Source organism: Lepisma saccharinum, chromosome 26 (assembly GCF_977018435.1).
Source record: "Lepisma saccharinum chromosome 26, izLepSacc3.1, whole genome shotgun sequence".
Taxonomy (NCBI): domain Eukaryota; kingdom Metazoa; phylum Arthropoda; class Insecta; order Zygentoma; family Lepismatidae; genus Lepisma; species Lepisma saccharinum.
In genome coordinates this window covers 51,749,938-51,775,250 of record NC_139254.1, presented here as the reverse complement: position 1 = coordinate 51,775,250, position 25,313 = coordinate 51,749,938, and the positions used below count along the sequence as shown (strand labels likewise).

Genomic DNA, 25,313 nt, shown 5'->3' with positions numbered 1-25,313 from the left:
CACAGGGTCCGGCTCTTTTTTTCGTGAGAGAGAGAGAGAGAGAAAGAGAGGGGGAGAGAAGTTCTCTCTCTCTCTCTCTCTCTCTCTCTCTCTCTCTCTCTCAGAAAAAAAGAAAGAAAAAGTCAAACTACTTCTTCTTTTCCTTCTTCTTCTTCTCTGAAAAAGAGAGAGAGTGTGTGTCTGTCCTTCATTCCTCTCCATATTCTCTTTCTTTCTCTCTCTCTCTCTCTCTCTCTCTCTCTCTCTCTCTTTTTCAAAAAGAGAGAGAGAGGGGGCAAGGAAAGCTCTTTCGGTTTTTCTTCCTTCTTCCTCGCCCCACTTCTCTTTTCTTTTCTCTCTGCCCGTGTGCGATCATAATAGCACAGGTGTGAATAACTCACTCGTGGCAAACTGAATAATGCTTTCTAAAAAAATCCTTAGAAAATTCCTTTAAAAAACATCTACCATCATGTGCGACTGAGTGTGGGACGTTTTTAACAGTTTTAGATTTTGATTTTTTAACGTCTTCAGGGATTCTTAATGGGAGTAATACTGGTTCTGAGAAGCTTTTTACCAGGGTTTAGGCATGATTTTAAAAATATTTCTCTTTTCCAAATGTACCTATTAACCCAATCCTTGTTTTCTAAAAATATGATGCAGCATGTAGGATAATCTAGAGCCAAGAGAAGCCTGAAGAAGGGGGTGTAGGAACCCCGAAACATTGCTCAAAGTAACAAAATACTCGCTAACATGTAAGTAAACAATTTTTAGATGTTTTTAAAGGATTTTTAGAAAGCATTATTCAGTTTACTGTGTGCGACACAAAAAACTAGGCCCGTTCCCATTAGTATACAAAATGTACATTTCATGTAAGTTGTATATAATGGTGACCACTTTTAACATATATTGTAAACAGTAAGTACATGTTTCATTATTATTTCAAATGTACTATACATATTGTATACTGATCGGGCTAGTTTTTTGTGCCGCACCCTGTATTTAACTCACACTAGTTTTAAGCCAGGGGCCGTGTGAAACATATTTCACTCACACGTCTCTTTACCTTGGAAGCCTCGTGCTGCACTGGCAACTCACACTACCATCCTATAACAAACATCTTACCTGTGGACAAAATTTTGCAGATGGTTCATGAAAATCTTATTTAGCGATGCTGTTATTGTTACAATTAATACAAATTAATTAAAAAAGCTTGGATCAAATGAAGAGATGTCCATTAACTTATTTTATAGTTATTTTTGTCTTTAAATTTCAATTAAATCTGACAAGTAAACAAAAAAACAAACATGAACTGTTTGCAAGTTTTTCCGATTGTGCATTTTTCCTTGAATTTTTGCTGGCCAACTCCTCGAACAATATCGATACAATAGTATACAGCAGAGCCATGTTGCAAATAGCAAAAAAACTGGATGATCAGAAAAAGCAATAAATATGCTGTGAGCTAAATATAACTCATGTAGTGTGCAGCATAATCATTGATTCTAGCACCATGTCAGTTGCATATGACTCGCACACAAAATAATTAAAAATAACAATTTTTCATCTAATCATCAAAAAACATATTGCTTTCAACATTTTAATCATTTTCTCGTAATAAAACATCATGGCTCCAAGAAGTTTTTTTCTACTGTGGCAGTCAATGTGTTATTTATATATTTCCCCGCTGGAATTTTCTATTGGTTCCAATTGAAATTTCAATTGGATTGAATTGGTTTCAATTGGAATTAATCAGATGCCTAATATACGTAGGTATCTGAATGTATTGGTTTCAATTGGAATCTAATGAAACTAATTGAAAAATCAAGACAAATTCCAATTGGTGAATTGTATCCAATTGCAAGTTTGTATATATTGTAGAATCAATATGTTATAAATTCATTTATCGACTCAAAGCATAGGTAATTGGCCATTACTCCAAAAGCTTATTATGGTGAAATAACTATAATTTCACATGATCACATGAACATAATGCTGAGAAGAACCACCAGTTGATCAGTTTCATCTTCAGAAATACGAGAAGATATGACTGGAAAACAAAACTACCATGCTCCAAATGAAACTAGTTCAAGAGTTTGTGAAAACCATTCTAGAGGTGACAAGTGCATTTTCAAAAGAGGCACTTTGGAGTGTTTTTGAGTACCGTAACTTTTACATTCAAATGCAATCATTAAAATATATGTTTCATATTTATTTAAATTTTAAAATGCCTTTCTACAATCATCATTCTACAATTAGTGGCAATTTTTATAGAAGTTGAATGATTTCATCCTTACATTTAATGGAAACGTAATCCAAAACGTAGTGTATACGCTCTGAAAATTTTGGGCCTACAGCACTGAAAAATGGTAATGGTTGTACCAAGCCACACTTCTCATAGGTATTAGTGTACCAAAGTGAAGACGTAAATTTTCAATTAATATTTTCGAAATGTTGTTAGAAATAAATTTATATTCATGACAGAAACACAGTTTGGAATAATTTATTTGTGTAGAACATTAATTATTCCAGTTTACAAGGGAGAGTTGTATGAAAATCTTAATTTGCTTTTGTTTCTTTTTTAGGAGATTTCTGCATGTAGTGTTGCACAAATTTGTTGTATTCTAGCACAGACCTATTGTTGATCTACATTATTCAACTTTGAGTTAGTGCCCCTGTATACCTTAAGAAGAATAAGCCTTTGGGGTCCACGTGCAGTCACTTATGAGCCACTGCGAAGGCCTTTCCACCCATCTACCTGCAAACTGAGGCCATTGTCAAACTTTTTCCTCCATTAGTAAACTTGCTGGTGTCGTAAGCATGCACAGAGATATTGAATTTTCATTGGCCGAGAATTTCTGTAAGCTTTAGGCTGACAGAGCGCAAGAAAGCACTCCTCTTCACTGGTGTAAGTGTGTAGAGGAGCCGCTATTTTAAAAATAACAAAAATGACGTTTTGAAGCTCACTTGAATAGTGTTGCAGCCTTGAGGTTGTTTTGTAAATAATAGTTGATACCTCATGTTAATTTGAGCTGTATACAGTCCGGACTATAATATTTATTGGACTTTTTCATTTGACTCTCCTAGTACTTGCAAAAGCATTTTAGAGACAGACAGACTGACACTATAATTGATAGCCGATTTTGAACCTTCAAGTAAACAATTTCCACTAATATTTAATACAATAAATTAAAACGAGTAAAAAGGATTTAAGTAGTATTTTCTAATGTTTCAGCTTCATTTATGAAGCTTTCATTAGGATAAAGTGGTGTTAGAATGATGCCAATGTGTATCTAATACTTAGGGTCAAATACTTTATAGGGGCAGATGGAAGGCTGGTGTTGCTGCAGTCTTAAATCTTCGGGTTTAAGAAGGCTAGAGAGTATGTTAGTGTTACATACTTTACTGACTCTTTTGAAAATTCTATTAAACTGACAATTTTTTAATAACAAATTGTTTTATTTAGATAGAATTGAAAACTGTTCAATATAACCAAGCAATGCACGTTAACAAGAAGAAATAAAAAAAAGAATTGAAAATTGAAATTCACACCAACAACATGGCTGAAATTCACTTCTTACACAAATATATAATAATATAATACGTAATAATTTCATTCACAAAATGGTTACATATAGTTGTGCAAGGGATTTTTTTTTAATTCAGAGATATTTTTGGCAAAAGTCAACTGATATTGCATATCAAAACTTATTTTAACAAAATGTAGTTTTAATGGTTTTTCTTGTATGTACGCATTGCTTGCATTGTAGAATTATTTTCCTGTAGTTTACGGTTATAACGATTGTTATAACTGTATCTTTAGTCAAAATGAAAATAAATGTCTGATGAAAGGAGCGTGTGTTCTCCTGAAACGTCACAAAGAAAAACTGTTTTCTTATGCTTGTAATAACCACAAACTACAGGAAAATAAAATGTAGTTTTATTAACAGTTTGTATCAATATACAGCTTCTTCTTATAGGTTTACATAACCACTTTCCATAGATGCAAAATAATTTACAGTTATTTTAAGTGGTTTTTATTTATTTATCGTGTGATGTTTCATCCTGCGATAGTTTGTCATACACTCTGTGACTAGTTATGTAAAAGTGCGTGTTGTTTTTGTGTGTGTGTGCAGTTTTCTGGATAACAAGGACAAAACGTAGCATTACAGATAAAATAAAAACCACTTAAAACAACTGATAATGATTTTGCATAAGTTTGTATTAAGCCTCTTTCTCTCTCTATTTTTATCTTTCTATCTCTACTTCTGTATTTTCCTCCTTTCACTGCATCCCCCCACCCCACACTATATACATGTCCAAGTTTTACTCACCAGGCTGTCCTCGTGGACCATTGAAACCTTTGGGACCATCAAGTCCAGGCACTCCGGGATCTCCTTTGGCTCCTGGGAATCCAGGCAGTCCTACCCTTCCAGACTCCCCAGGCAGTCCAGCCTCGCCTACAGATACATATAAAGAGTTATATTTTAAGGATATATTAGATACTCTTTATTTCATACAAAATTCTTGCTGAACATAAGTTTTTGTGAACTATTTAGTTCACCTTTCTCGCCCCTGAAACATAATGGTCATCACCTGCATAGAAACCAGATGACTTACATGCAACAAAGCATTATACTTTAAACTTTTTTCCCATTTCTGAGGTAAAGGTAAATCAAGAACATGTAATCTCTACTTTCCTTCTACAATTACCTATTTCTTCTAAAGCATACTGGAATCAAATGTAAAACATATTTGGATTCATAAGTGTTGCTGCTGGTTAAAAAGGTTTTTATTTGCGTTCATTCTTTAATACACTGGACATAAACAGTGGTACCAACTTATATGGGCCTGCTCAAGCCCAGCCAATTATATTTTAATTTATCAATTAAAGTTCCCCTGTTTAAGAAAAACAAAATGTTTCATCATTATGCACCTTGAGTATTTTGATGACTTAATTACTGATTGGGTGTTAACAAATTATTTCACAAAAATTTGTACACCTCCAATATGTAATGTACACTCCAATGTAAGTGTCCTATATTATTTAGACTATCCATAGTCATGTTGCTATTAGGGAAGTAAGGGAGGATAACGGCTTACAAGCAGATGAGGATCAAGAAGTACTAAAATCTCTTAAAATAGGTAGGCAAAAAAGTATTGAAAATTGCATCAACAGATTTTTCGTCACTTTGCTGTATTAGGCACTAATTATTATTGTTATTTCCCTTGAACTATATCCAGTGACGGCAATTATGGGGACGAGGGGGGCAGTGCCCCCCACTTTATGCCACTTTTGCTCCCACACTATGCTAAATCTTATGTATCAAGGGAAAGTAAACTTTCTTTGTCCCCCAGATTTGGACCCCAATTGCTGCCACTGACTATATTCATGGTAAGAAAAAATATATGCATTATAGGTTTACACAGGTTACAGTACAGTACAATGCTAGCTAAATTTGTAAAAATCCAGTAATACAACCAATTTATTAATTCAATTCATTGGTTATATACTGCTGTGTCTGTTATGTACACTTTTATTGTTTTATATCTCTTGTGTGGGGTGTAAGGGCTGACCTTCCACATAGTACACCCAATTGTCAACCTCACTTCCACATAGTACACCCTGGCTGCATTTTGCAGACGAACAGGCTCTGGCGACTGGCACTATGGCCAGTATAATTTTGTGTGTGTTGCCCTGTTTTTTGTCCTTGTGTGTGCTGAGTGTTCATTTACAGCCTCGGCTTTTAACGAAAGTCAGAATGTTTTAATATTTTAGTAACACGACACTGCAATTATGCTATTTTAGTTATGGTAAGGGGCTAGACCCTGTATAATGTGACGGGTGCAAAATAGCCTACATTCTGAAACACCCAAAATTTTAAATTGAAATTCAAATATATCTCTTGTGTGTGTCAGTAATTTGTTTGATGTGGGGGTGGGGGTGTTTGTGGTGCTTTATTTGAAAGAGCAACTCTATGTGAATACACGCATATGTTCTCTTTTTGGCATGTGTTGTATTGATGGAGTTTTTCCCCCATTCTACAGTGTCCAATAACCATACTTGTTGCTTCTTTTCTGTCTGTTATTGGTAATACAAACCTTTGGGACCATCTAATCCAGGAGGACCCTGGGGTCCTTGCAGTCCAGGAGGTCCCAGCGGCCCAGGTTCACCCTTCTGGCCAAATGATCCTGGCAAGCCATCTAAACCTGGAACACCAATGTCACCTTTTCCACCTGGCAATCCCGGAAGACCTGGAAAGAGTAATTTCACATCGTTAGTAATACATTCATAAATTGCATAAAAGAGAAAACTCAAATTCATAAACAACATGACTATAAGTCTTTAACCCTAGAAAGCAAACGTATCGTAAAACCTACGATCCAAGATGACCATATTTCACCAAACACCCTTTAGCCGGTGGGCAATGGACTCGTCCGCTCAGTTCTGCTCACCACGTTGCCTTTCGTGTCGGTCTTTTGGCAGACTCAGTTGTCAACCGGCCAACGGTATAGTTGTTTTCAGAACGCGCTCATACATTTTATGACATGTTAGCTTCTCTGCCTAAATTTTTGCTGCAAATGTTTTTGCGAACTTTTAATTTTTTTCATTATTGTGTATAGCTTGTGAAGTTTTTAGTGAGGGTTATCTTTTGATTGAATTAAAGTTAAAATTATTTATAAGCACCAAAAATGAATCCACAAAACCAGCCACGCACAATCTGCGGAACTTGTCCATCGGCAAAGAGGAGGATGACGTCATTGTACTGCTGCCCCTGCTACAAACCGACCTCTGGGGAGCATCGGGGAAAATGCTGTGTGCACTGCACTGATGAACTTTAGAACAGTTTTTTTGTAAAAAAAAAAATGTTTGTCAAGGTGTATTCTAACAAATCATGTTCATTAAAATTCAATTTTTTAAAAACCTATTGGTTGTCATAGTTTTGTAACCCCCTCGTAAATTTTACGATACATTAGCTTTAACAAAACTTTTCATACACGTTAGCTTTCTAGTATTAAACTTTCCTGGCAACGATGATGATGAATAGATTATGTCAGGTTATCAACCAGGTGAGTTCTGGTGGGTCAGTAATTTGACATGGGGGAAGATTTTTAAAGCTTTCGAGAGCTAACGTCACTATCTTCAGGTTAGAAAACTTACCTGCACTCGTACCCTGAAGATGAGAGTGACATGAGCTCTCAAAAGCTTGGAAATTCTTCCCGAACTCACCTGGTCAACAGCTTGAGAGAATCTATTTAACTAGACCATAGCATTACAGATATGCCTGTTTACAACAAGCAGAAAATATTCGGTTTAAACACAACCATTACAATAAAAAGGACTAAAGCCAATTTTGAATTTGTTTATTTGTGTGGAGATATTTGACATATGCAGCAAAAAAACAAAAACAAAATGTATAATTCCTTACATGTAAAAGATATGTACAGTATTATGATTGTTAAGAGCCATTATTTTGAAATTCGAACAAAGTGAGATAGTTGTATTTTTTGATCACCTTTACTTTCTTATATGTTGAAGTAGGTAATGAGAAATGAATATTGTGCAATTTTGAGACCCTGAAAAAAATTTCACTCTCCTGTACAAAATGTTGAAGTGCAAGGTCATACCCTCCATTTTTCATGAAAAGTGAAACATGGGTAAGTTTGGAGTGCTGTATCTTTGGAAAGCAACAACACCCCAAACTTTTGTTTTAATATACTGTTAATATAAGACTGTCTGCATTGTTTTGATGGGCATTGTTGCTTTCCATTGTAATGCGGCAGCAAAGAGGGTTCAAAATGCAGTTTTTTCCTGTTTTCGAACCTTAATATCTTTGTTAAGCAACAGTACCCCAAAGGTTTGATTACTGGGCATTGAAGCTCACTATTAGGACAAACTAACTGATATATAATCCTTTGAACACTCAAAAATTGCGAAATCTGCTTATCTCAAAACAGCATCAAGCAAAAAATAAACTAAGTATGCCATCTTGTAGCTGAATATATGTACTAACATGTGGAAATGAAAAACTTTGGGGCCTCGTCCCATTTTTGAGGAAGAAAAAAGTTAAATGTTAAGAAAAGTCCATGTAAATTAACACACTTTCTCCCCTATCACAAAGTGGAATAGCCCTTTCTCCTCCCTATCTTTGCTCCAAATTGAACAGTCCATATCTTGACAAGTTGTGGGACAGTTTTCGTTTTTCATTCTTTGACGAACAGCGTAGTGGTAAAGTCACCTGCTTGTAATCCAGGGGTCCCAGGTTTGATGCATGGTTGAGGTACAAGTTGTTTGGATCCCACTTTAAACTGCAAATCCCCAGTCCCAATATACCTTCCTGTGCATACATGGACGTCCGCAGGATTTTTTCCAGGGAGGAGCAAGCAAGGTATTTTTTCCCATGGGGGGCAAAAAGGCACATTTTCCTCAAAAATAGTGTTGTTCCCTAAAGAAACATTGCTTAAATTTGAATTTATGGTGTTCATGCAATAATTAACACATATTATTGTGGCTAAAATGAAATTATATGTGTGAAATACATAATTTTTGGTTGACTTTCATGTTTCAGGGGAAGCCACGGCCCCCCCTTCTGGACGCCCATGTGTGCATACAGTGAGCTAAAAATAAAATAAAGCTCCACCAAGCTCTATATACAGTGGCATGCCAAGGACTTTCGAAAAGAAGAGGGGGAAGGGCACTATACATTTTTTTAGTAGTTAGGCATCTTTTCCTGCCTTTGGCATTCTTTTTACTGGGCTAAAAGGGGGTTATTAACCCAACCAACCACCCACCCCTTTAGGCACGCCACTATCTATATTGCAATAAAAGTATGCTTGTAAAAAAAACTGTATTATTGTAGTACCAAAGAAAACATAACTTTCTTGTAGAAGTCTGTACTGGTATTATTATGCTGTGTGTGCGAGATTCCCAAAATAAACCCATTTCAATTCAGATAGACCTAAGAGAAGACCTTTGTGGAGGAGTGGTTACCACAGCATGCCACGACACCAGGGGTCCCGATTTTGAATCATCTCGGTCTGGGAATGATTGTTCTTTGTGAACAAGAAACAAAGGTAGCTAAGGAACCTTCACCTGGCCTTGCGCACATGCGTGAATCGCTGGGTGAGATAATGGGCATGTAAATGACGTGATGCCTTAGGAGGAAGTTTGTGAGTCATTTGAGACTGCATCACAGAGTGTGCATACTAACGTATAGTGAATGACTGGACACTTTGAATGAACCTTTCCACGAATATCAAAACATGTATGCCAATTTTTGAAAAACACGTGAACATATACCACATATCCCATGAATATCCAACACTGGAGAATGGGACATCATCTCGATATCCATGATGAGATGTCCTCTGGATATCCATGATGGGATGTCCTCTGGATATCCAGGATGGGATGTCCTCTAGATATCCAGGTCAGGACATTGAAGTCCAGTTGAAGCACATTTGTAGCATCACCCATGGGGCCCATATTGATTGCATAAAGACTTTGAAGCACATTTGTTGCATCACCCACAGGGCCCATATTGATTGCATAAAGACTTTGAAGCACATTTGTTGCATCACCCACAGGGCCCATATTGATTGCATAAAGACTTTGAAGCACATTTGTTGCATCACCCACAGGACCCATATTGATTACATAAAGACTTTAAAGCACATTTGTTGCATCACCCATGGGACCCATATTGATTGCATAAAGACTTTGAAGCACATTTGTTGCATCACCCATGGGGCCCATATTGATTGCATAAAGACTTTGATTCTTACTCCCTCCAGTGACACATAGCACATGCTTGTATCTTTAACTGTGTGTCCACAATAAAGGTTTGTATTCTGCTCCTTGTTTTTTAAATAACCCTGTACTACCATTTCCTGTTAAGAGGGAGCACATTGGCAAACAAATCACACATGACAAATGCCATACTAACCTTGAGCTCCAGGAATTCCCACTTTCCCTGCTGTTCCAGGCAATCCCTTCTCTCCCTTCTGCCCTGGAGACCCAGGTGGACCAGAAGGTCCAACCCCAGGGACTCCTGACTCTCCTTTAGTACCTGAAATACAACAATAACATGAAGACCCATCCACCCATAAAATACACTCAAAGTTATTAATACGAGGGTCACTATTTATATTTTGAGCCTTGGCAACACTGATTGAAGTTAGGCGCGATTTGACGTTTGCACGGAATCGTCTGGCATTATTGACCATAACGTACTTCAAATGTTTTGTCAATAGCTTCATTTGTGTTGTTTATGTTGCCTTGGAGATTGCGTGACAACAATAAAATGGAATTAACTCTTGAACATTTTCGTGCGATGATTTTTTACGATTTTCGACGTGGATTATCAAGACAAGAGTGCATCGGTCAACTTACTTCCACATTTGGCGATGAAGCCCCATCCTTTGCCACTGTGAAACGCTGGTATAACGAATTTAATCATGGCTGCCATTCGCTCACTGACGAGATTCGCGAAGGTCGTCCAAAATCAGTTGTTGTTCAAGAAAACATTGATGCTGTGCAAAACCTAATACTGCAAGATCGACATGTGACATACTGTGAGATTGAGGCAACCATAGGCATTAGTTCCACAAGCATATATAAAATATTACATGATCATTTAGCTGTGAGAAAGGTATGTTCTCGCTGGATCCCACACAATTTGACAAAAACTCAAAAAGACGCTCGCGTCAATTGGTGCAAACAAATGCTCAATAAATACAATCGTGGTGCTTCAAAAGACGTATATAAGATTGTAACAGGTGACGAATCATGGATATATGCATATGAGCCGGAACGTAAACAGCAGTCGATTGTATGGGTGTTTCAAGATGAACCCAATCCAACAAAAGTTGTTCGCGCTCCAAGCACATCGAAACAAATGGTCGCCAGTTTTTTCGGGAAAACTGGTCACGTGGCAACTGTGCCTTTAGAGGAACGTAGAACGGTCAACTCTGAATGGTACACAACAATTTGTTTGCCAGAGGTCTTCGGTCAAATACGGAAAACAAACAAACGCCATCGGATCATTCTTCATCAAGACAATGCCAGCTGTCACACATCTTGTCTAACAACCGACTTTATGAACAGTCAAAAAATCGAATTGATGGGTCATCTGCTGTACAGTCCTGATTTGGCACCCAATGACTTCTTCTTGTTCCCGAATATCAAGAATAAATTGCGTGGACAACGATTTTCGTCGGCGGAAGACGCCGTTGATGCGTTCAAAACCATATAATGGAGGTGTCTCAAGAAGATTGGAAAAACTGCTTTGACAAATGGTTCGAACGAATGCAAAAGTGTATTGACCATAAAGGAGAATACTTCGAAAAACAATAAAGCAGTTTTCAATGCCAAATTCCTGTTTTTTCATTGTTAGGCTCAAAATATAAATAGTGACCCTCGTACAAAATATTTATATAGTCAAGTTTCAACAGCCATTATTAATACAAAGAATATAATGTTTTAAAACACTTTTCCTTTCCAAAAAATTACTAGAAAAAATCATTATATCAAAAAATATCATTACCAAATAAGAAAATCCTTTGGTGCAGTAGTGCTACGTTATTTATTTATTCGCATTTACGAGGGCAAATCGAAAAGTCTTTGCACCTAATTCTTTTCTAGCTTGTTATAAGTGTTATTTCAAAAGCGAGATATACGAGCGATGCAGTAGGCTTTTCTTGGAACGGCTCTATTGTAACTTCCAATTTCTTCCACAGCACGGCGCTGTCATTAGTTGGCAAAGATGGCCGGAGTGCTCAGGAAGTCCATGCCATATGAGCAGCAAAGTGTTATTCTTTTTTTATGGTGCAAAGGACAAACAGCCACAGATATCCACAGGGAAATGGAGCCAGTGTATGGGGACAAGTGTTTATCAGTGCGAAATGTGCAGTAGTGGTGCAAGGAGTTTGAAAATGGACGGGAAAATGTGGAGGACAATGAGTGATCGTGCCAACCTTGTTCCTCACTGACACCGGACGACATTACCCATGTTGATGACAAGGTGAAAGCTGATCGACATGTTCATCTGAAGGTCATTGTCACTGAACTTGGCATTTCCTATGGTAGTGTTTATGACATTGTTCACGATTCATTGGGATACCGCAAGGTGTCATGTTGGAGAGTTCCTAAGATTCTTGATGATGTCCACAAGGGCAACCCATCCATTTTCAAACTCCTTGCACCACCACTGCACATTTCGCACTGATAAACACTTGTCCCCATACACTGGCTCCATTTGCCTGTGAATATCTGTGGCTGTTTGTCCCTTGCACCATAAAAAACTAATAACACTTTGCTGTTCATATGGGGTGGACTTCCTGAGCACTCCGACCATCTTTGCCAACTGATAACAGCACCGTGCCATGGAAGAAATCAGAAGTTACAATAGGGCCGTTCAAAGAAAAGCCTACTGCATCGCTCGTATATCTCACTTTTGTAATAAGACTTATAACAAGCTAGAAAAAAATAGGCGCAAAGACTTTTCGATTTGCCCTCGTGTAAGGAATAAGTACCACACTCTTACTATACAGCACCAAGAGAGATACAGATTCTGATAATAAATTTATTATTGTTATGTAAAATTAATAATGGCAAAGAAATAGAGCAAGTGAAACGCTCTGTATCAGAATATTTATTAGTATTCTGCTTACCTTTACCACCAGGCCTTCCTGGTATCCCCGCAGGTCCTTCTTTCCCTGGCTCTCCTGGGAATCCCATTGGTCCGTTATCACCCTTGTCACCTCTTGGGCCAGGCAAACCTCGTGGTCCAACTGGGCCAGGTATTCCAGGTGGTCCAGGAGGCCCAGATTCACCCTACGCAAGAGACCAAGTAAATTTCAAATGTCTTCATGATTAACTTCAGAACTGTAATATATTTGCATAATGAAAGCAGATGAGTGTGACTTGCCTCTCTTGTTGATGTTATCATAGTGGACTCCAAGACCAAAATAGTGTTGTTAAAGGTTCAACAACACATAAATTGTAATGGGTTCTGCAACAGGACCGGAGCCTCTTATCTCTCACACAATTTAAATTCTGTTCAAGTTGCGTACTGTTTCATTTCAACATGGAACTTGGACCCTGTTTAAACCGATCTGGAAAAAGGTTAATGGATCATATTTAAATTGATCCAGAAAAGATGTTCCTGGACTTTATTGAAATTGATTCAGAAAATAGGTTCCTGGATGGTATTTAAATTCATCCTAAAAAATTGTTCCTGGACCATATTTAAATTCACCTGGAAAAAAGTTTCCAGGACCATATTTAAATTCATCTGTATAAAAGGTTCCTGGACCATACTGAAATTCATCTGGAAAAAGTTTCCTGGACCATATTTAAATTCACCTGGAAAAAAGATTGCTGTACCATATTTAAATTCATCTGGAAAAAAGGCTCCTGGACCATATTTAAATTCATCTGGATAAAAGGCTCCTGGACCATATTTAAATTCATCTGGATAAAAGGCTCCTGGACCATATTTAAATTCATCTGGAAAAAGGCTCCTGGACCATATTTAAATTCATATGGAAAAAGGCTCCTGGACCATACTGAAATTCATCTGGAAAAAGGCTCCTGGACCATATTTAAATTCACCTGGAAAAAAGGTTCCTGGACCATATTTAAATTCATATGGAAAAAAGGCTCCTGGACAATATTTAAATTCATCTGGATAAAAGGCTCCTGGACCATATTTAAATTCATCTGGAAAAAGGCTCCTGGACCATATTTAAATTCATATGGAAAAAGGCTCCTGGACCATATTTAAATTCACCTGGAAAAAAGGTTCCTGGACCATATTCAAATTCATCTGGAAAAAAGGCTCCTGGACCATATTTAAATTCATCTGGATAAAAGGCTCCTGGACCATATTTAAATTCATCTGCAAAAAGGCTCCTGGACCATATTTAAATTCATATGGAAAAAGGCTCCTGGACCATATTTAAATTCATCTGGAAAAAAGGCTCCTGGACCATATTTAAATTCACCTGGAAAAAAGGTTCCTGGACCATATTTAAATTCATATGGAAAAAGGCTCCTGGACCATATTTAAATTCACCTGGAAAAAAGGTTCCTGGACCATATTTAAATTCATATGGTAAAAAGGCTCCTGGACCATATTTAAATTCATCTGGATAAAAGGCTCCTGGACCATATTTAAATTCATCTGGAAAAAGGCTCGTGGACCATATTTAAATTCATCTGGAAAAAGGCTCCTGGACCATATTTAAATTCATATGGAAAAAGTTTCCTGGACCATATTTAAATTCATCTGGATAAAAGGCTCCTGGACCATATTTAAATTCATCTGGAAAAAAGGCTCCTGGACCATATTTAAATTCATCTGGAAAAAGGCTCCTGGACCATATTTAAATTCATATGGAAAAAGTTTCCTGGACCATATTTAAATTCATCTGGATAAAAGGCTCCTGGACCATATTTAAATTCATCTGGATAAAAGGCTCCTGGACCATATTTAAATTCATCTGGAAAAAGGCTCGTGGACCATATTTAAATTCATCTGGAAAAAGGCTCCTGGACCATATTTAAATTCATCTGGATAAAAGGCTCCTGGACCATATTTAAATTCATCTGGAAAAAGGCTCGTGGACCATATTTAAATTCATATGGAAAAAGTTTCCTGGACCATATTTAAATTCATCTGGATAAAAGGCTCCTGGACCATATTTAAATTCATATGGAAAAGTTTCCTGGACCATATTTAAATTCATCTGGATAAAAGGCTCCTGGACCATATTTAAATTCATCTGGAAAAAAGGCTCCTGGACCATATTTAAATTCATATGGATAAAAGGTTCCTGGACCATATTGAAATTCATCTGGAAAAAGTTTCCTGGACCATATTTAAATTCACCTGGAAAAAAGATTGCTGTACCATATTTAAATTCATCTGGAAAAAGGCTCCTGGACCATAATTAAATTCATATGGAAAAAAGGCTCCTGGATCATAATTAAATTCATATGGAAAAAAGGCTCCTGGATCATATTAAAATTCATCTGGAAAAAAGGTTCCTGGAAAATATTTAAATTCATCTGAAAAAAAAAAAGGCTTCCGGACCATATTTAAATTCATCTGGAAAAAGGCTCCTGGACCATATTTAAATTCATATGGAAAAAGTTTCCTGGACCATATTTAAATTCATCTGGAAAAAGGCTCCTGGACCATATTTAAATTCACCTGGAAAAAAGATTGCTGTACCATATTTAAATTCATCTGGAAAAAGGCTCCTGGACCATAATTAAATTCATATGGAAAAAGTTTCCTGGACCATATTTAAATTCATCTGGAAAAAAGGCTCCTGGACCATATTTAAATTCATCTGGAAAAAGGCTCCTGGACCATATTTAAATTCATATGGAAAAAGTTTCCTGGACCATATTTAAATTCATCTGGAAAAAAGGCTCCTGGACCATATTTAAATTTATCTGGAAAAAGGCTCCTGGACCATATTTAAATTCATATGGAAAAAGTTTCCTGGACCATATTTAAATTCATCTGGATAAAAGGCTCCTGGACCATATTTAAATTCATATGGATAAAAGGTTCCTGGACCATATTGAAATTCATCTGGAAAAAGTTTCCTGGACCATATTTAAATTCACCTGGAAAAAAGATTGCTGTACCATATTTAAATTCATCTGGAAAAAGGCTCCTGGACCATAATTAAATTCATATGGAAAAAAGGCTCCTGGACCATATTTAAATTCATCTGGAAAAAGTTTCCTGGACCATATTTAAATTCATCTGGATAAAAGGCTCCTGGACCATATTTAAATTCATATGGATAAAAGGTTCCTGGACCATATTGAAATTCACCTGGAAAAAGTTTCCTGGACCATATTTAAATTCACCTGGAAAAAAGATTGCTGTACCATATTTAAATTCATCTGGAAAAAGGCTCCTGGACCATAATTAAATTCATATGGAAAAAAGGCTCCTGGACCATATTTAAATTCATCTGGAAAAAGGCTCCTGGACCATAATTAAATTCATATGGAAAAAAGGCTCCTGGACCATATTTAAATTCATCTGGAAAAAGGCTCCTGGACCATAATTAAATTCATATGGAAAAAAGGCTCCTGGACCATATATAAATTCATATGGAAAAAATGTATGTTTACAGATCAAAACCAAGTGTTAAGTAATAATCAAAATCTAATTATTGATAACAACTCCTTTGAACCAGTTTCCAAATTCAAGTACTTAGGAGTAATAGTAACAAATGAAAATGATATTAAAGAGGAAATAAAAAGTAGGCTTAATTCAGGAAATGCATGTTACTTCTCTCTTCATAAACGTTTGTCTTCTCGTTTAATATCTAAGAAACTAAAAGTTAAAATATACAAAACAATAATTTTGCCTGTAGTATTATATGGGTGTGAAACTTGGTCCCTTAAGAAGGTTACATAATTTACAACTACATAATTTGTATTCATGTCCAGATATTATTAGAATGATTAAATCAAGAAGACTTAGGTGGGTAGGCCATGTGGCATGCATGGGAGAGGAAAGAAGAGTTTACAGATTGTTGTTGGGAAACCTGATGGTAAGAGACCTGTAGGACGGCCAAGACGAAGAAGGAAGGATAATGTTGAGATGGACGTAAAGGAAATCAGTAGGGATGGAAAAGAGTATATAGATTTTGCTCAGGATAGGGCCAGATGGAAGGCCTGTGTTGCTGCAGCCATGAACCTTCGGGCTTAAGAAGGCTAGAGAGTTAGTTAGTTAGTTTGATTTGCTCTCCCGGATGGGATTGATTTTCTTTTTACAATCTCTGGTCCTTTAACAACGCTGAGATTGTTAAGGATCCAGGACCACATATATTCTAATGGATTCTATTGGGGTTCTGTAAAAGGACCAGAACCTTTTTGCTCGCACGATTTAAATTCAGTCCAAGTTGTGTATTGTTTCATTTCAGTACAGAACTTGGACCTTATTGAAACTGCTCCAGAAAAAGGTTAATAGGATAAAATAGGATAAAATAAGGATAAAATAGGGAGGTTACAAGTTCTGGGAAAACTAGTGATGATAACAAAAATGAGACAATTTTTAAAAATGGTCAAACAACCAATTATTGTTTGTTTTTGTTTTTTTGACCATTTGGTATGGTTTGACTCAAAGTACTCTGGTACTGACAAGGGAGGTTATCCAAGTGTCCCCCTCCAATTTCCATGAAACTTGGCTTGTGTGTAGAGGGGCCCCAAGCAAGAAGTATGCGTTTTTGTGTTTCGGCTAAAAAACTGTTTTAGTGGGCAACCCCCCCCCCCTTTTCAAATGTCAAGATGAGGAGAAATTGAAGTGGGGATCTGACCCCGAAACCACGTAAATATGGCATAAGAAACACACACACATATAATTGGAACACACACAGCACAGAGCTGTGTTTGCCAGTGATATGCACTTCATATCTCAAGTGTCCCACTTGTGTATCTGCCAGTACTATTAGTACAGAACTTCAACCACCATCGTCCTTCACGATAGCACTTGCGTTTGGTACTGACAATCCTATAGTTCTGTGCTGTGTGTGTTCCAATTATATGTGTGTGTATTTCTTATGCCATATTTACGTGGTTTCGGAGCAGATCCCCACTTCAATTTCTCCTCTTCTTGACATTTGGGGGGGGGGGGGGTGCTCCCTAAAACAGTTTTTTAGCTGAAACACAAAAACACGTATTTCTTCCTTTGGGCCCCTCTATACACCTGCTAAGTTTCATGGAAATCAGAGAGGGACACTTAGATAACCTCCCTTGTGAGCAACATCTTTACCTGATGAAGTGACTGCTGAAGTATCTTTCCTCTTTTTTTTTTATTGTTTTTCAGACAGTACTGTAGAACTGCTTCTAAAGTACACAAAAACTGCTCTGTCGCCTTGTAATGAAGAGTTCCTGTGTTCAATTATCAATTATTTATTTATTTCTATAAATAATAATTTCATTTAATATTTCTGTCAATTGCATGTAACACCCCCTAAATTCTTCTTCAAATTTCTTGTTCATGGAATTGAGTGGAGCTTGGAGCCCTATTAGCTCCTTCCTTATGTACATCCTTGACTATGAACCCCTTATTATATTATATATACGAGGGTTGGCATGGCAACCCAGTAATAATTTGACAATCAAAGGATGAATTAAAAATTTGTTATATACAACTGAAAGAGTTACCATTATGGATATTTTGTTGGTAGGAATCATGAAAGAAAACCAAAACAACCCTGTGAAAACCTCTCTGAAATGCTGCTACCCATCTTGCGACAGTTCGATATGGCAGAGCGTTATTCCCTAATGCTTCTACCAGTTCTTCACGACAATCACTCGCATTTCTCCCCCGGAGAACGTCCACTTTGATGTACGATCACTGTTCCAATCTGGTCACTTCCATCTTACTCCACGACTGACTCACAACTGTTTTCCCAGCGCCCCGTGCTCATGCAGTACAACGCACAGAGCCATCTATTGACCAGCGGGTAAAGTACTCATGTCAGGCTTCCTCCCGCAGTCTCCATTTTCCGTCCACCTTTGCATATAATTAAAATATTACTGGGTTGCCATGACTTACTCCCCAACCCTCGTATATATGGATAAAAGCAATGAGGGCCAAAAGGGCTAAGTAAAAATCAAAGAAGGTAAAAGGAAACACTCACAGGACAGTAGAAAAATTCAAAATTTTCGCTAATTTCATAGCATCATTGGTGTGAGAAGAAACCTTTATTCCATTTCTTGCTTTATTTTGTGAGCATTGCAAAAGTATTTTACCTACAAATAATGTAAACTTCAACTATTGTCTACTGTGACTAGTCTGGAACTAGATATCTATGGGCAATGCAGGCCGAGGATAACTTACTCGCAAACCTTGCAGTCCTTTATCTCCAGGGAAACCATCTGATCCAGAGGGGCCTGGCTCTCCTTTCTCACCCCTTAGTCCTCGATCTCCTTTAAATCCAGCTGTCAAATTGGCTGGAAGCTGACAGAATCCTGATTGGAAGTAAAATGAAGATATGAAGTGAATTGATACATATTTTTTTTAAAAAAATGTCTGTGTGGCTACTCTATGATATCAGATAAAGTTCTAGGTTTTCAAGATGAATTTCACAGAAACTGAAGGTGAAAAATAATAACAATTACTATAATAAAAATTACATATTAACATTTTACACTTAACATTTAATAATACTTTCTTCTTATTAAAGTATGTGAATGATTGAAGGCCTTCCCACTCCAAGATGTTGAAAACTATTAATTAATATATGAGTAAACGACAATGGATGACTCTCCCTCCCTTGGACATCTAAAAAAAAACCTATTATTCTTTTCCCTTTAAAGTTTAAAAAGGGATCTAGAATAAACCAATTACTCTTGAGACAACCTAGTAATAAATTAAAGGAAATGTAAATGGGGACTGTTCTCCTTATTTTTGTCATTTAACCACAGTGTAACTAGCACTATGTCAATTTTACGTACATGAAGGAATCTATTTTTAACACAACCTCTAAATCATGAAAACAAAATTATGATTCTTTGTGAACATTATTTTGTTTATTTCCTTATATTGGAATTTTATTCTTCATTTAACATAGAATATTTTAAGAGAATGTCTTGATTGACAAGCCCGTATGTACATTAAGAATGAAGGCGAAATGTTCGAACAATGAAAAACTAACAATAATAATATTCATAATGCTGTAAATAAAGAACGAATGTAATTTTAAAGTCTTACAAGAAAATAGTGCATGCTTCTAAACTTTTGTTTTCAAAATCCAACTATTCAAATTGAATTTTCGAAAGTCAAAATTACGTGAAAGAATTTTCTCGTTTTACTACAGCTACGTAAAATTGACGTACAGTACACAACATAACAAACCAAATCAAGATGACCAGTGCTTGCACCCTCCTGCTACCTTACGTCCAACAGACTGCTTGAGGCACTGCTAGGTGGGAGGTAGGGGAGGGATTTGAGCGCAAAGCATACGTAAATCTTACATACGGTAGTGTTCTAGGGTCACGGGTTCGATACCAGGTGGAGGCACATGGCACAGTGGTTCGGATTCCACTTTAAACTGTAGGTCCAGTCCCGATTAGCCTTTCTGTGCATAAAGTGGACTTAAAACAACAATTCAATTAATCAATAAATAATAGGGTCATTTCATGTCGAATCAACAAGGTCCTCAACCTTGGTCCTCTTGTGCAGAGGCAGGGGAGAGAATGCATGTCACATGTTCACATTTTTACTTTACCTGTAATTATTGTCATCAATTTACTCAGCACTGTATTAAATTGCAAATAAATACATACAGTATTCCGGGTAAAGCATGTAGCATTTTGGCTACCACTGAGGCTCGTATTAGTGTACAGTCTGAGCAGTGCTTGCCGTGTTGAACATTCAAGCAGTAAAGCACCTTAGATTGAAACCCACATATTTCCAACAATTATCTCCTCATTCCATTTTTCGCTATGTTTACTAATAACGGAGTTACCAAAGGAAACAAACTTTTGAATTCCCCTGCATTTCTAAGAACTGGAAATGCAAAGATCAGCTTCATAAAGTAAAAAAGTAAAGTGTCCCCTGTGCTTTGCACTATGCCATGAAGGTGTATAGGGGCTGTGGGGTTAGGGCCCCACACTTTCTTGATCTCGGCCGAGCTGGGGTGATGTGATCAACACCATGCCCCTGGCCACCTTTACCCGCCAGAGTTTTCTCCAGGTACCCACTTTATACGATGCTGGGTGGGTGCTGGAGCCTTGAATAGGTTGAAAAAGTCCCGGTTCTCTCCCACTGGGGATCGAACCCAGGTCTCTCACATGGTAGTCAGATGCCATAACGACTGAGCTACCACGGCCACATGTACATTAATTCCAACAATATTGTGTTTATATTTAATCTCTGTTAGACTTTTACTTTTGAGTTACATGAACACAGTGATCAGAACGCTACATTTTATAAGTAGCTTCGCTACAACTACAGCTACTCTTCCAAAATGTAGCTACGCTACAGCTACAGCTACATTTACCAAAAAGTAGGTTGCTACGCTACTCCTGTGCGCTACTCGCTACTTCGCTACTTTTGCGCTACTTCTGTATTAAAAACTTAAAACAACCATATGGCTATTAAAAAGAAGCCCTAGTATGATAGTGGTACTTACTGAAAAATAGATTCTGTTATTTATTACCATGATTCCTTTCATTCTATAATTTTATAGCAGTGTTACTTTAGTTACATATTTTTAATAAAGTGTTTGAGAATAAAGTACCTTTGTAAGTGGCATATCAATTAAAAAACTAGGTCTTACACGTATCCGTGTTGTTTGTATTGTCATATCAAAAATATTTATGTGACATACTTCCTTTTAAAATTAATTGGAAGAATATCACATGTATCGAAATTAACTATAACGTGTTGCGCAAAATGGGAATAAGATAAAAATGTGATATTTAGCCATTTAATCTTCTTAACTTGAACAGAATGTTATTTGGGGAATGGCGGATATTTGCTCGCACCTTGAGGATAGCTGGGAGATGCTTCCAATGGTATATATTAGAAACAGGTGGAGCAATTCTTTACCTAAGTTTTTCTGTTGGAAATGCTTCCCCGACAACACAGTGAAAATTGTAATTGTCACATTGTATTTAAAGGGCCCCAGGTGCGAAACCCAGCGGAGGGTACATGGTGGTTTGTATCAGTCTCGATCAGCTGATCTGTGCATAAAGTGGACTCAAAACAAATACTAGGAAAGACGCCTAGTTGGGAAGATGGGAACCTCCTGCTCCCCCATTCCCCACTCTGCTCATCATTCATCATTCTTCCTCATTTAGTCAAATGTGGCAGAAAACGGCCATAGATAAGAAAATAACTAAATAAACAATGCATCCTCATTGCCATGATTAGAAAAAGTTACAGAAAAGGGACGCAAAAGTAGGAAAAACACATAAATTTGAAAACTGTGTATTAACAAAGAAAATTGTCATTTCTGCAGGAAAGTCAATAACTTGTACGTTCTTTTTACAATACCATAAAATATATTGAAGAAACTGAGTGTTCTAAACATATTGCTATTTTAAAATTTGCGAACAAACATTATGACCAAAATAATTGTAATTCCAAAAACACTATCGTTCTTGTAACAATAATTTCTTGCCGGTGTGATCCTATACACTGACAATGATCAATGCTGTTAACGTACTGAACCATTGATTGCTGGCACTACTGCTTTATCAGATTAGTAGGAAATGGATCCCTCGTTTTTGCACTCTAGGTTGAGTTTTACATGGTAATTATCGATATTTTGCTGTCTGTTACGCCATCGATATCCACAGGATTTGTTCCAGGGGTGGCGCAAATGGGGCAATTTTTCCTGGCGGTGTAGCAAATGAGGCATGATTCTCTCCAAAATAGCGATGCAGATAAAAGAAATGACTATTAGCCGGAAAATATTCATGTATGCCAGTTAGTTATCTGGATATTAGAATTATTCAGATGGTAATGAAATAAATTACGCAGATATCTATAATCTGCGTTATAAAGATATTTATAATCTAGATTATCTGTATTTGCATGTAATGGACTTTGTTTTTTTGAGTCTCTTGCAAAAGTAAGCAATATTGTCGTTTATTTTTGATACCGTTGTCACTTTCCAAAATTACCTCAAAATGCTGAGAAAAAATGTAGCTGTAGCGAAATTTTCGCTACAACTACAGGAATTTTGTAGATTCGCTACCGCTACAACTACAATTTAAAAAATGTAGCGCCACTACAGCTACCGCTACAAATTTTGTAGCTAGCTACAGTAGCGTCGCTACAAGTAGCTCGCTACTTCCAACCACTGCATGAACATATCTATCAAAGTAAGTTATCATGCATTACCTAACCTATATCTAACACAATTCCGGATCCTGTTGACATTCCAAATTTTGTAGTTATTGAGTACATGTATATATGCTAACTGGCCTTCTTAAACCTGAAGGTTTATGGCTGCAGCAATACAAACCTTCCATCTGTTCCTACCAAGATCAATCCAATCTTTAACATCCTTACCAATTTCCGTTAGGTCCACCTCAACGTTATCCTACAATTATTTTGCCTCTGGCACAGTCATGTAATATCTCATATGAAAGAGCTCTTCAGTACCTTTCCAATGGCATCTGAATCACTTCTATATGTGCCCTTATTGCCAGAATATTGCAATTTAAATTTAACAAGATGATGAAAGAATTGGTCAAAACTGCACATTTTACACTCCTGTAATTTCGGAAACACAAAAAATATGGATTTGCAATTTTGCATAGGTTTGTACCTCTCAGGTGACTCTTTCAGTATGGCAAATTTCAAACGAATCAAAATATGTGAAGTTGTAAAGTGCCTCTTCATTTGATGATTTCACATGGAATTTCGATACCTAATCGAGGCACAAATAAAATGTTTCAGAACCCACTTTAAACTGTAGGACCAGTCCCGATCCCAATTAGCCTTTTTGTGCATAAAGTGGACTTAAACACAAAAATCAACCAATCAAACCATTGCAGTCATCTCATTAATTGCTTAATTAAGGACATTAATGAGCCATTCAGGTTATTCAAAGAACATTTACAATTTGAGATAGGGTCAGTAGAATATCAGTTGTCGGTATTGGTAAATTTTATATTGTACTTTTTCGGTATTTGCAACAGTGTCATATCTTAGTTTTTCCTTTGATAAGATCCTTGAAAATCAACTTCACGTTTTTACAATTCCTTATATAAATAATACCATACTTTCTTCTAGTAATTTTCTTCAATTCAATATCTCATGGTTATTTATGAAGGAAATAATGAAATGAGAATCTTTTAAAGCATCTTTACCTGGGTCTCCCTTTGGTCCCACACGTCCATGTTCTCCTTTGTCTCCTTTGCTTCCAGATCTTCCGTAAATGCCTGGCTCACCCTTTATGCTGATACCTTTCACACCTTTTGGTCCTGGAATTCCAGGTTCTCCAGGTGTTCCATCCACTCCAGGGAAGCCGCGTTCACCCTGTGAAGATAAAAAAATGTCATTATGGAAATGAAATAGGTGCTAGTTAACTCTTATCTGGGCAACCAGTGTCTATCAGACACTGTTGATTATATTTTTTGTCACATACTTCAAACGATGCTTCCTGCGAAAGTGATATTTTTTGACTTTGTTTGTTTCTCCCTTTTTCTCATTTCACAATATTTGACTTTGTTTGATAAAGTAGGTCAGGCGTAAAAAAATATTTTCCATTTCACTTACGTAAACGGGCAAGCAGTGTATGTCGACACAGTGTACAAACAAAAGTTGTAATATTACTTGAATATGTATTAACAAATGTTTAATCAAAAATAAAGCATTTAATAAGACATCACATAAAAATATTATTAGCGATAAAATAGAAAAAATGAAAAATATATGAGCAAATAAAACAATTTCCTCACACTACCTTCCAGCCTAACATGTTTCATATACTATGCTGCAATACAACAACATGCAATTATGATGATGAATATGATGAATACAAGAATTATGGACATAACAATGATGGATTAGGTTAAATATCAAGTTACTTGGTTGTTTCCACATCGATGAAACATAAATATATTGCTTTAGAAGGGCAAGATCCATTTAAAACAATGCAGTGTCCGACAGACACTGCTTACCCGGACACGTTACAAAAATAGCTTGCCCGGATAAGGGTTAAAGAAAGCCCTTTCTCTGCAATACCTTGCTCAAGGGCCTCCCCGGTGGAGTAGAGGTAATGCCGTCACCTTGTAACCGAGGTGACAGCATACGATCCCAGTGGAGGTACATTGCATAGTGGTTCAGATCTCACTTTAAACTGTAGGTCCAGTGCTGATTAGCCTATTTGAGCATAAAGTGCACCCCCAAAACCAAAAAAACAAATGAACTTTGCTAAAAAATACTACTGTTTTGAAGATCATTTTTGATATTTCAAATTCTGTAATATATGAACCTAACAAACTTATTATGCATAAAATCAACTATTTTGACAGCTGTAATAAACTGTATCAAATGTGAAATTAAATTACATAATAATATTATTAAGCATGGTCATCCATTTGAATTGGGTTAATTTCAAAATGCAAGAATATAATAAGTTAATATTATGCAGATTACATTTATGAATGGATGTATGTCTAGGTTTTAGCAGACTCAATAGTGGCCATATATTGGATGTTCAATTTTTCACATGTATTTTCTAACATTTTCCCGAAAACATTCTCTATATACAGCACTGCAACAGTGATAATATAATGCTGGACAAAAAAACCGGACACCTTAATATTTGACATCTCA

General features: G+C 36.7%; 2 protein-coding genes across 2 annotated transcripts in view; both read right to left on the bottom strand.

Annotated features, from left to right (window-relative positions):
- Window positions 1-157, bottom strand: part of LOC145979564 (uncharacterized) — a 420,647-nt gene extending 420,490 nt beyond the window's left edge. The window contains exon 1 of the mRNA XM_083112537.1: window positions 142-157. The gene's annotated coding sequence lies outside the window, so the exon portion shown is untranslated. The remainder of the gene's footprint in view (window positions 1-141) is intronic.
- Col4a1 (Collagen type IV alpha 1) overlaps window positions 1-25,313 on the bottom strand; it is a 312,472-nt gene that overhangs the window by 49,708 nt on the left and 237,451 nt on the right. The window contains exons 15-20 of the mRNA XM_083112536.1: window positions 23,843-24,011; window positions 18,855-18,985; window positions 12,646-12,808; window positions 9,921-10,043; window positions 6,076-6,228; window positions 4,308-4,433 (exon numbers count right to left, since the gene is read on the bottom strand). Of these exons, the coding sequence (XP_082968662.1) occupies window positions 4,308-4,433; window positions 6,076-6,228; window positions 9,921-10,043; window positions 12,646-12,808; window positions 18,855-18,985; window positions 23,843-24,011 (865 nt within the window). The remainder of the gene's footprint in view (window positions 1-4,307; window positions 4,434-6,075; window positions 6,229-9,920; window positions 10,044-12,645; window positions 12,809-18,854; window positions 18,986-23,842; window positions 24,012-25,313) is intronic.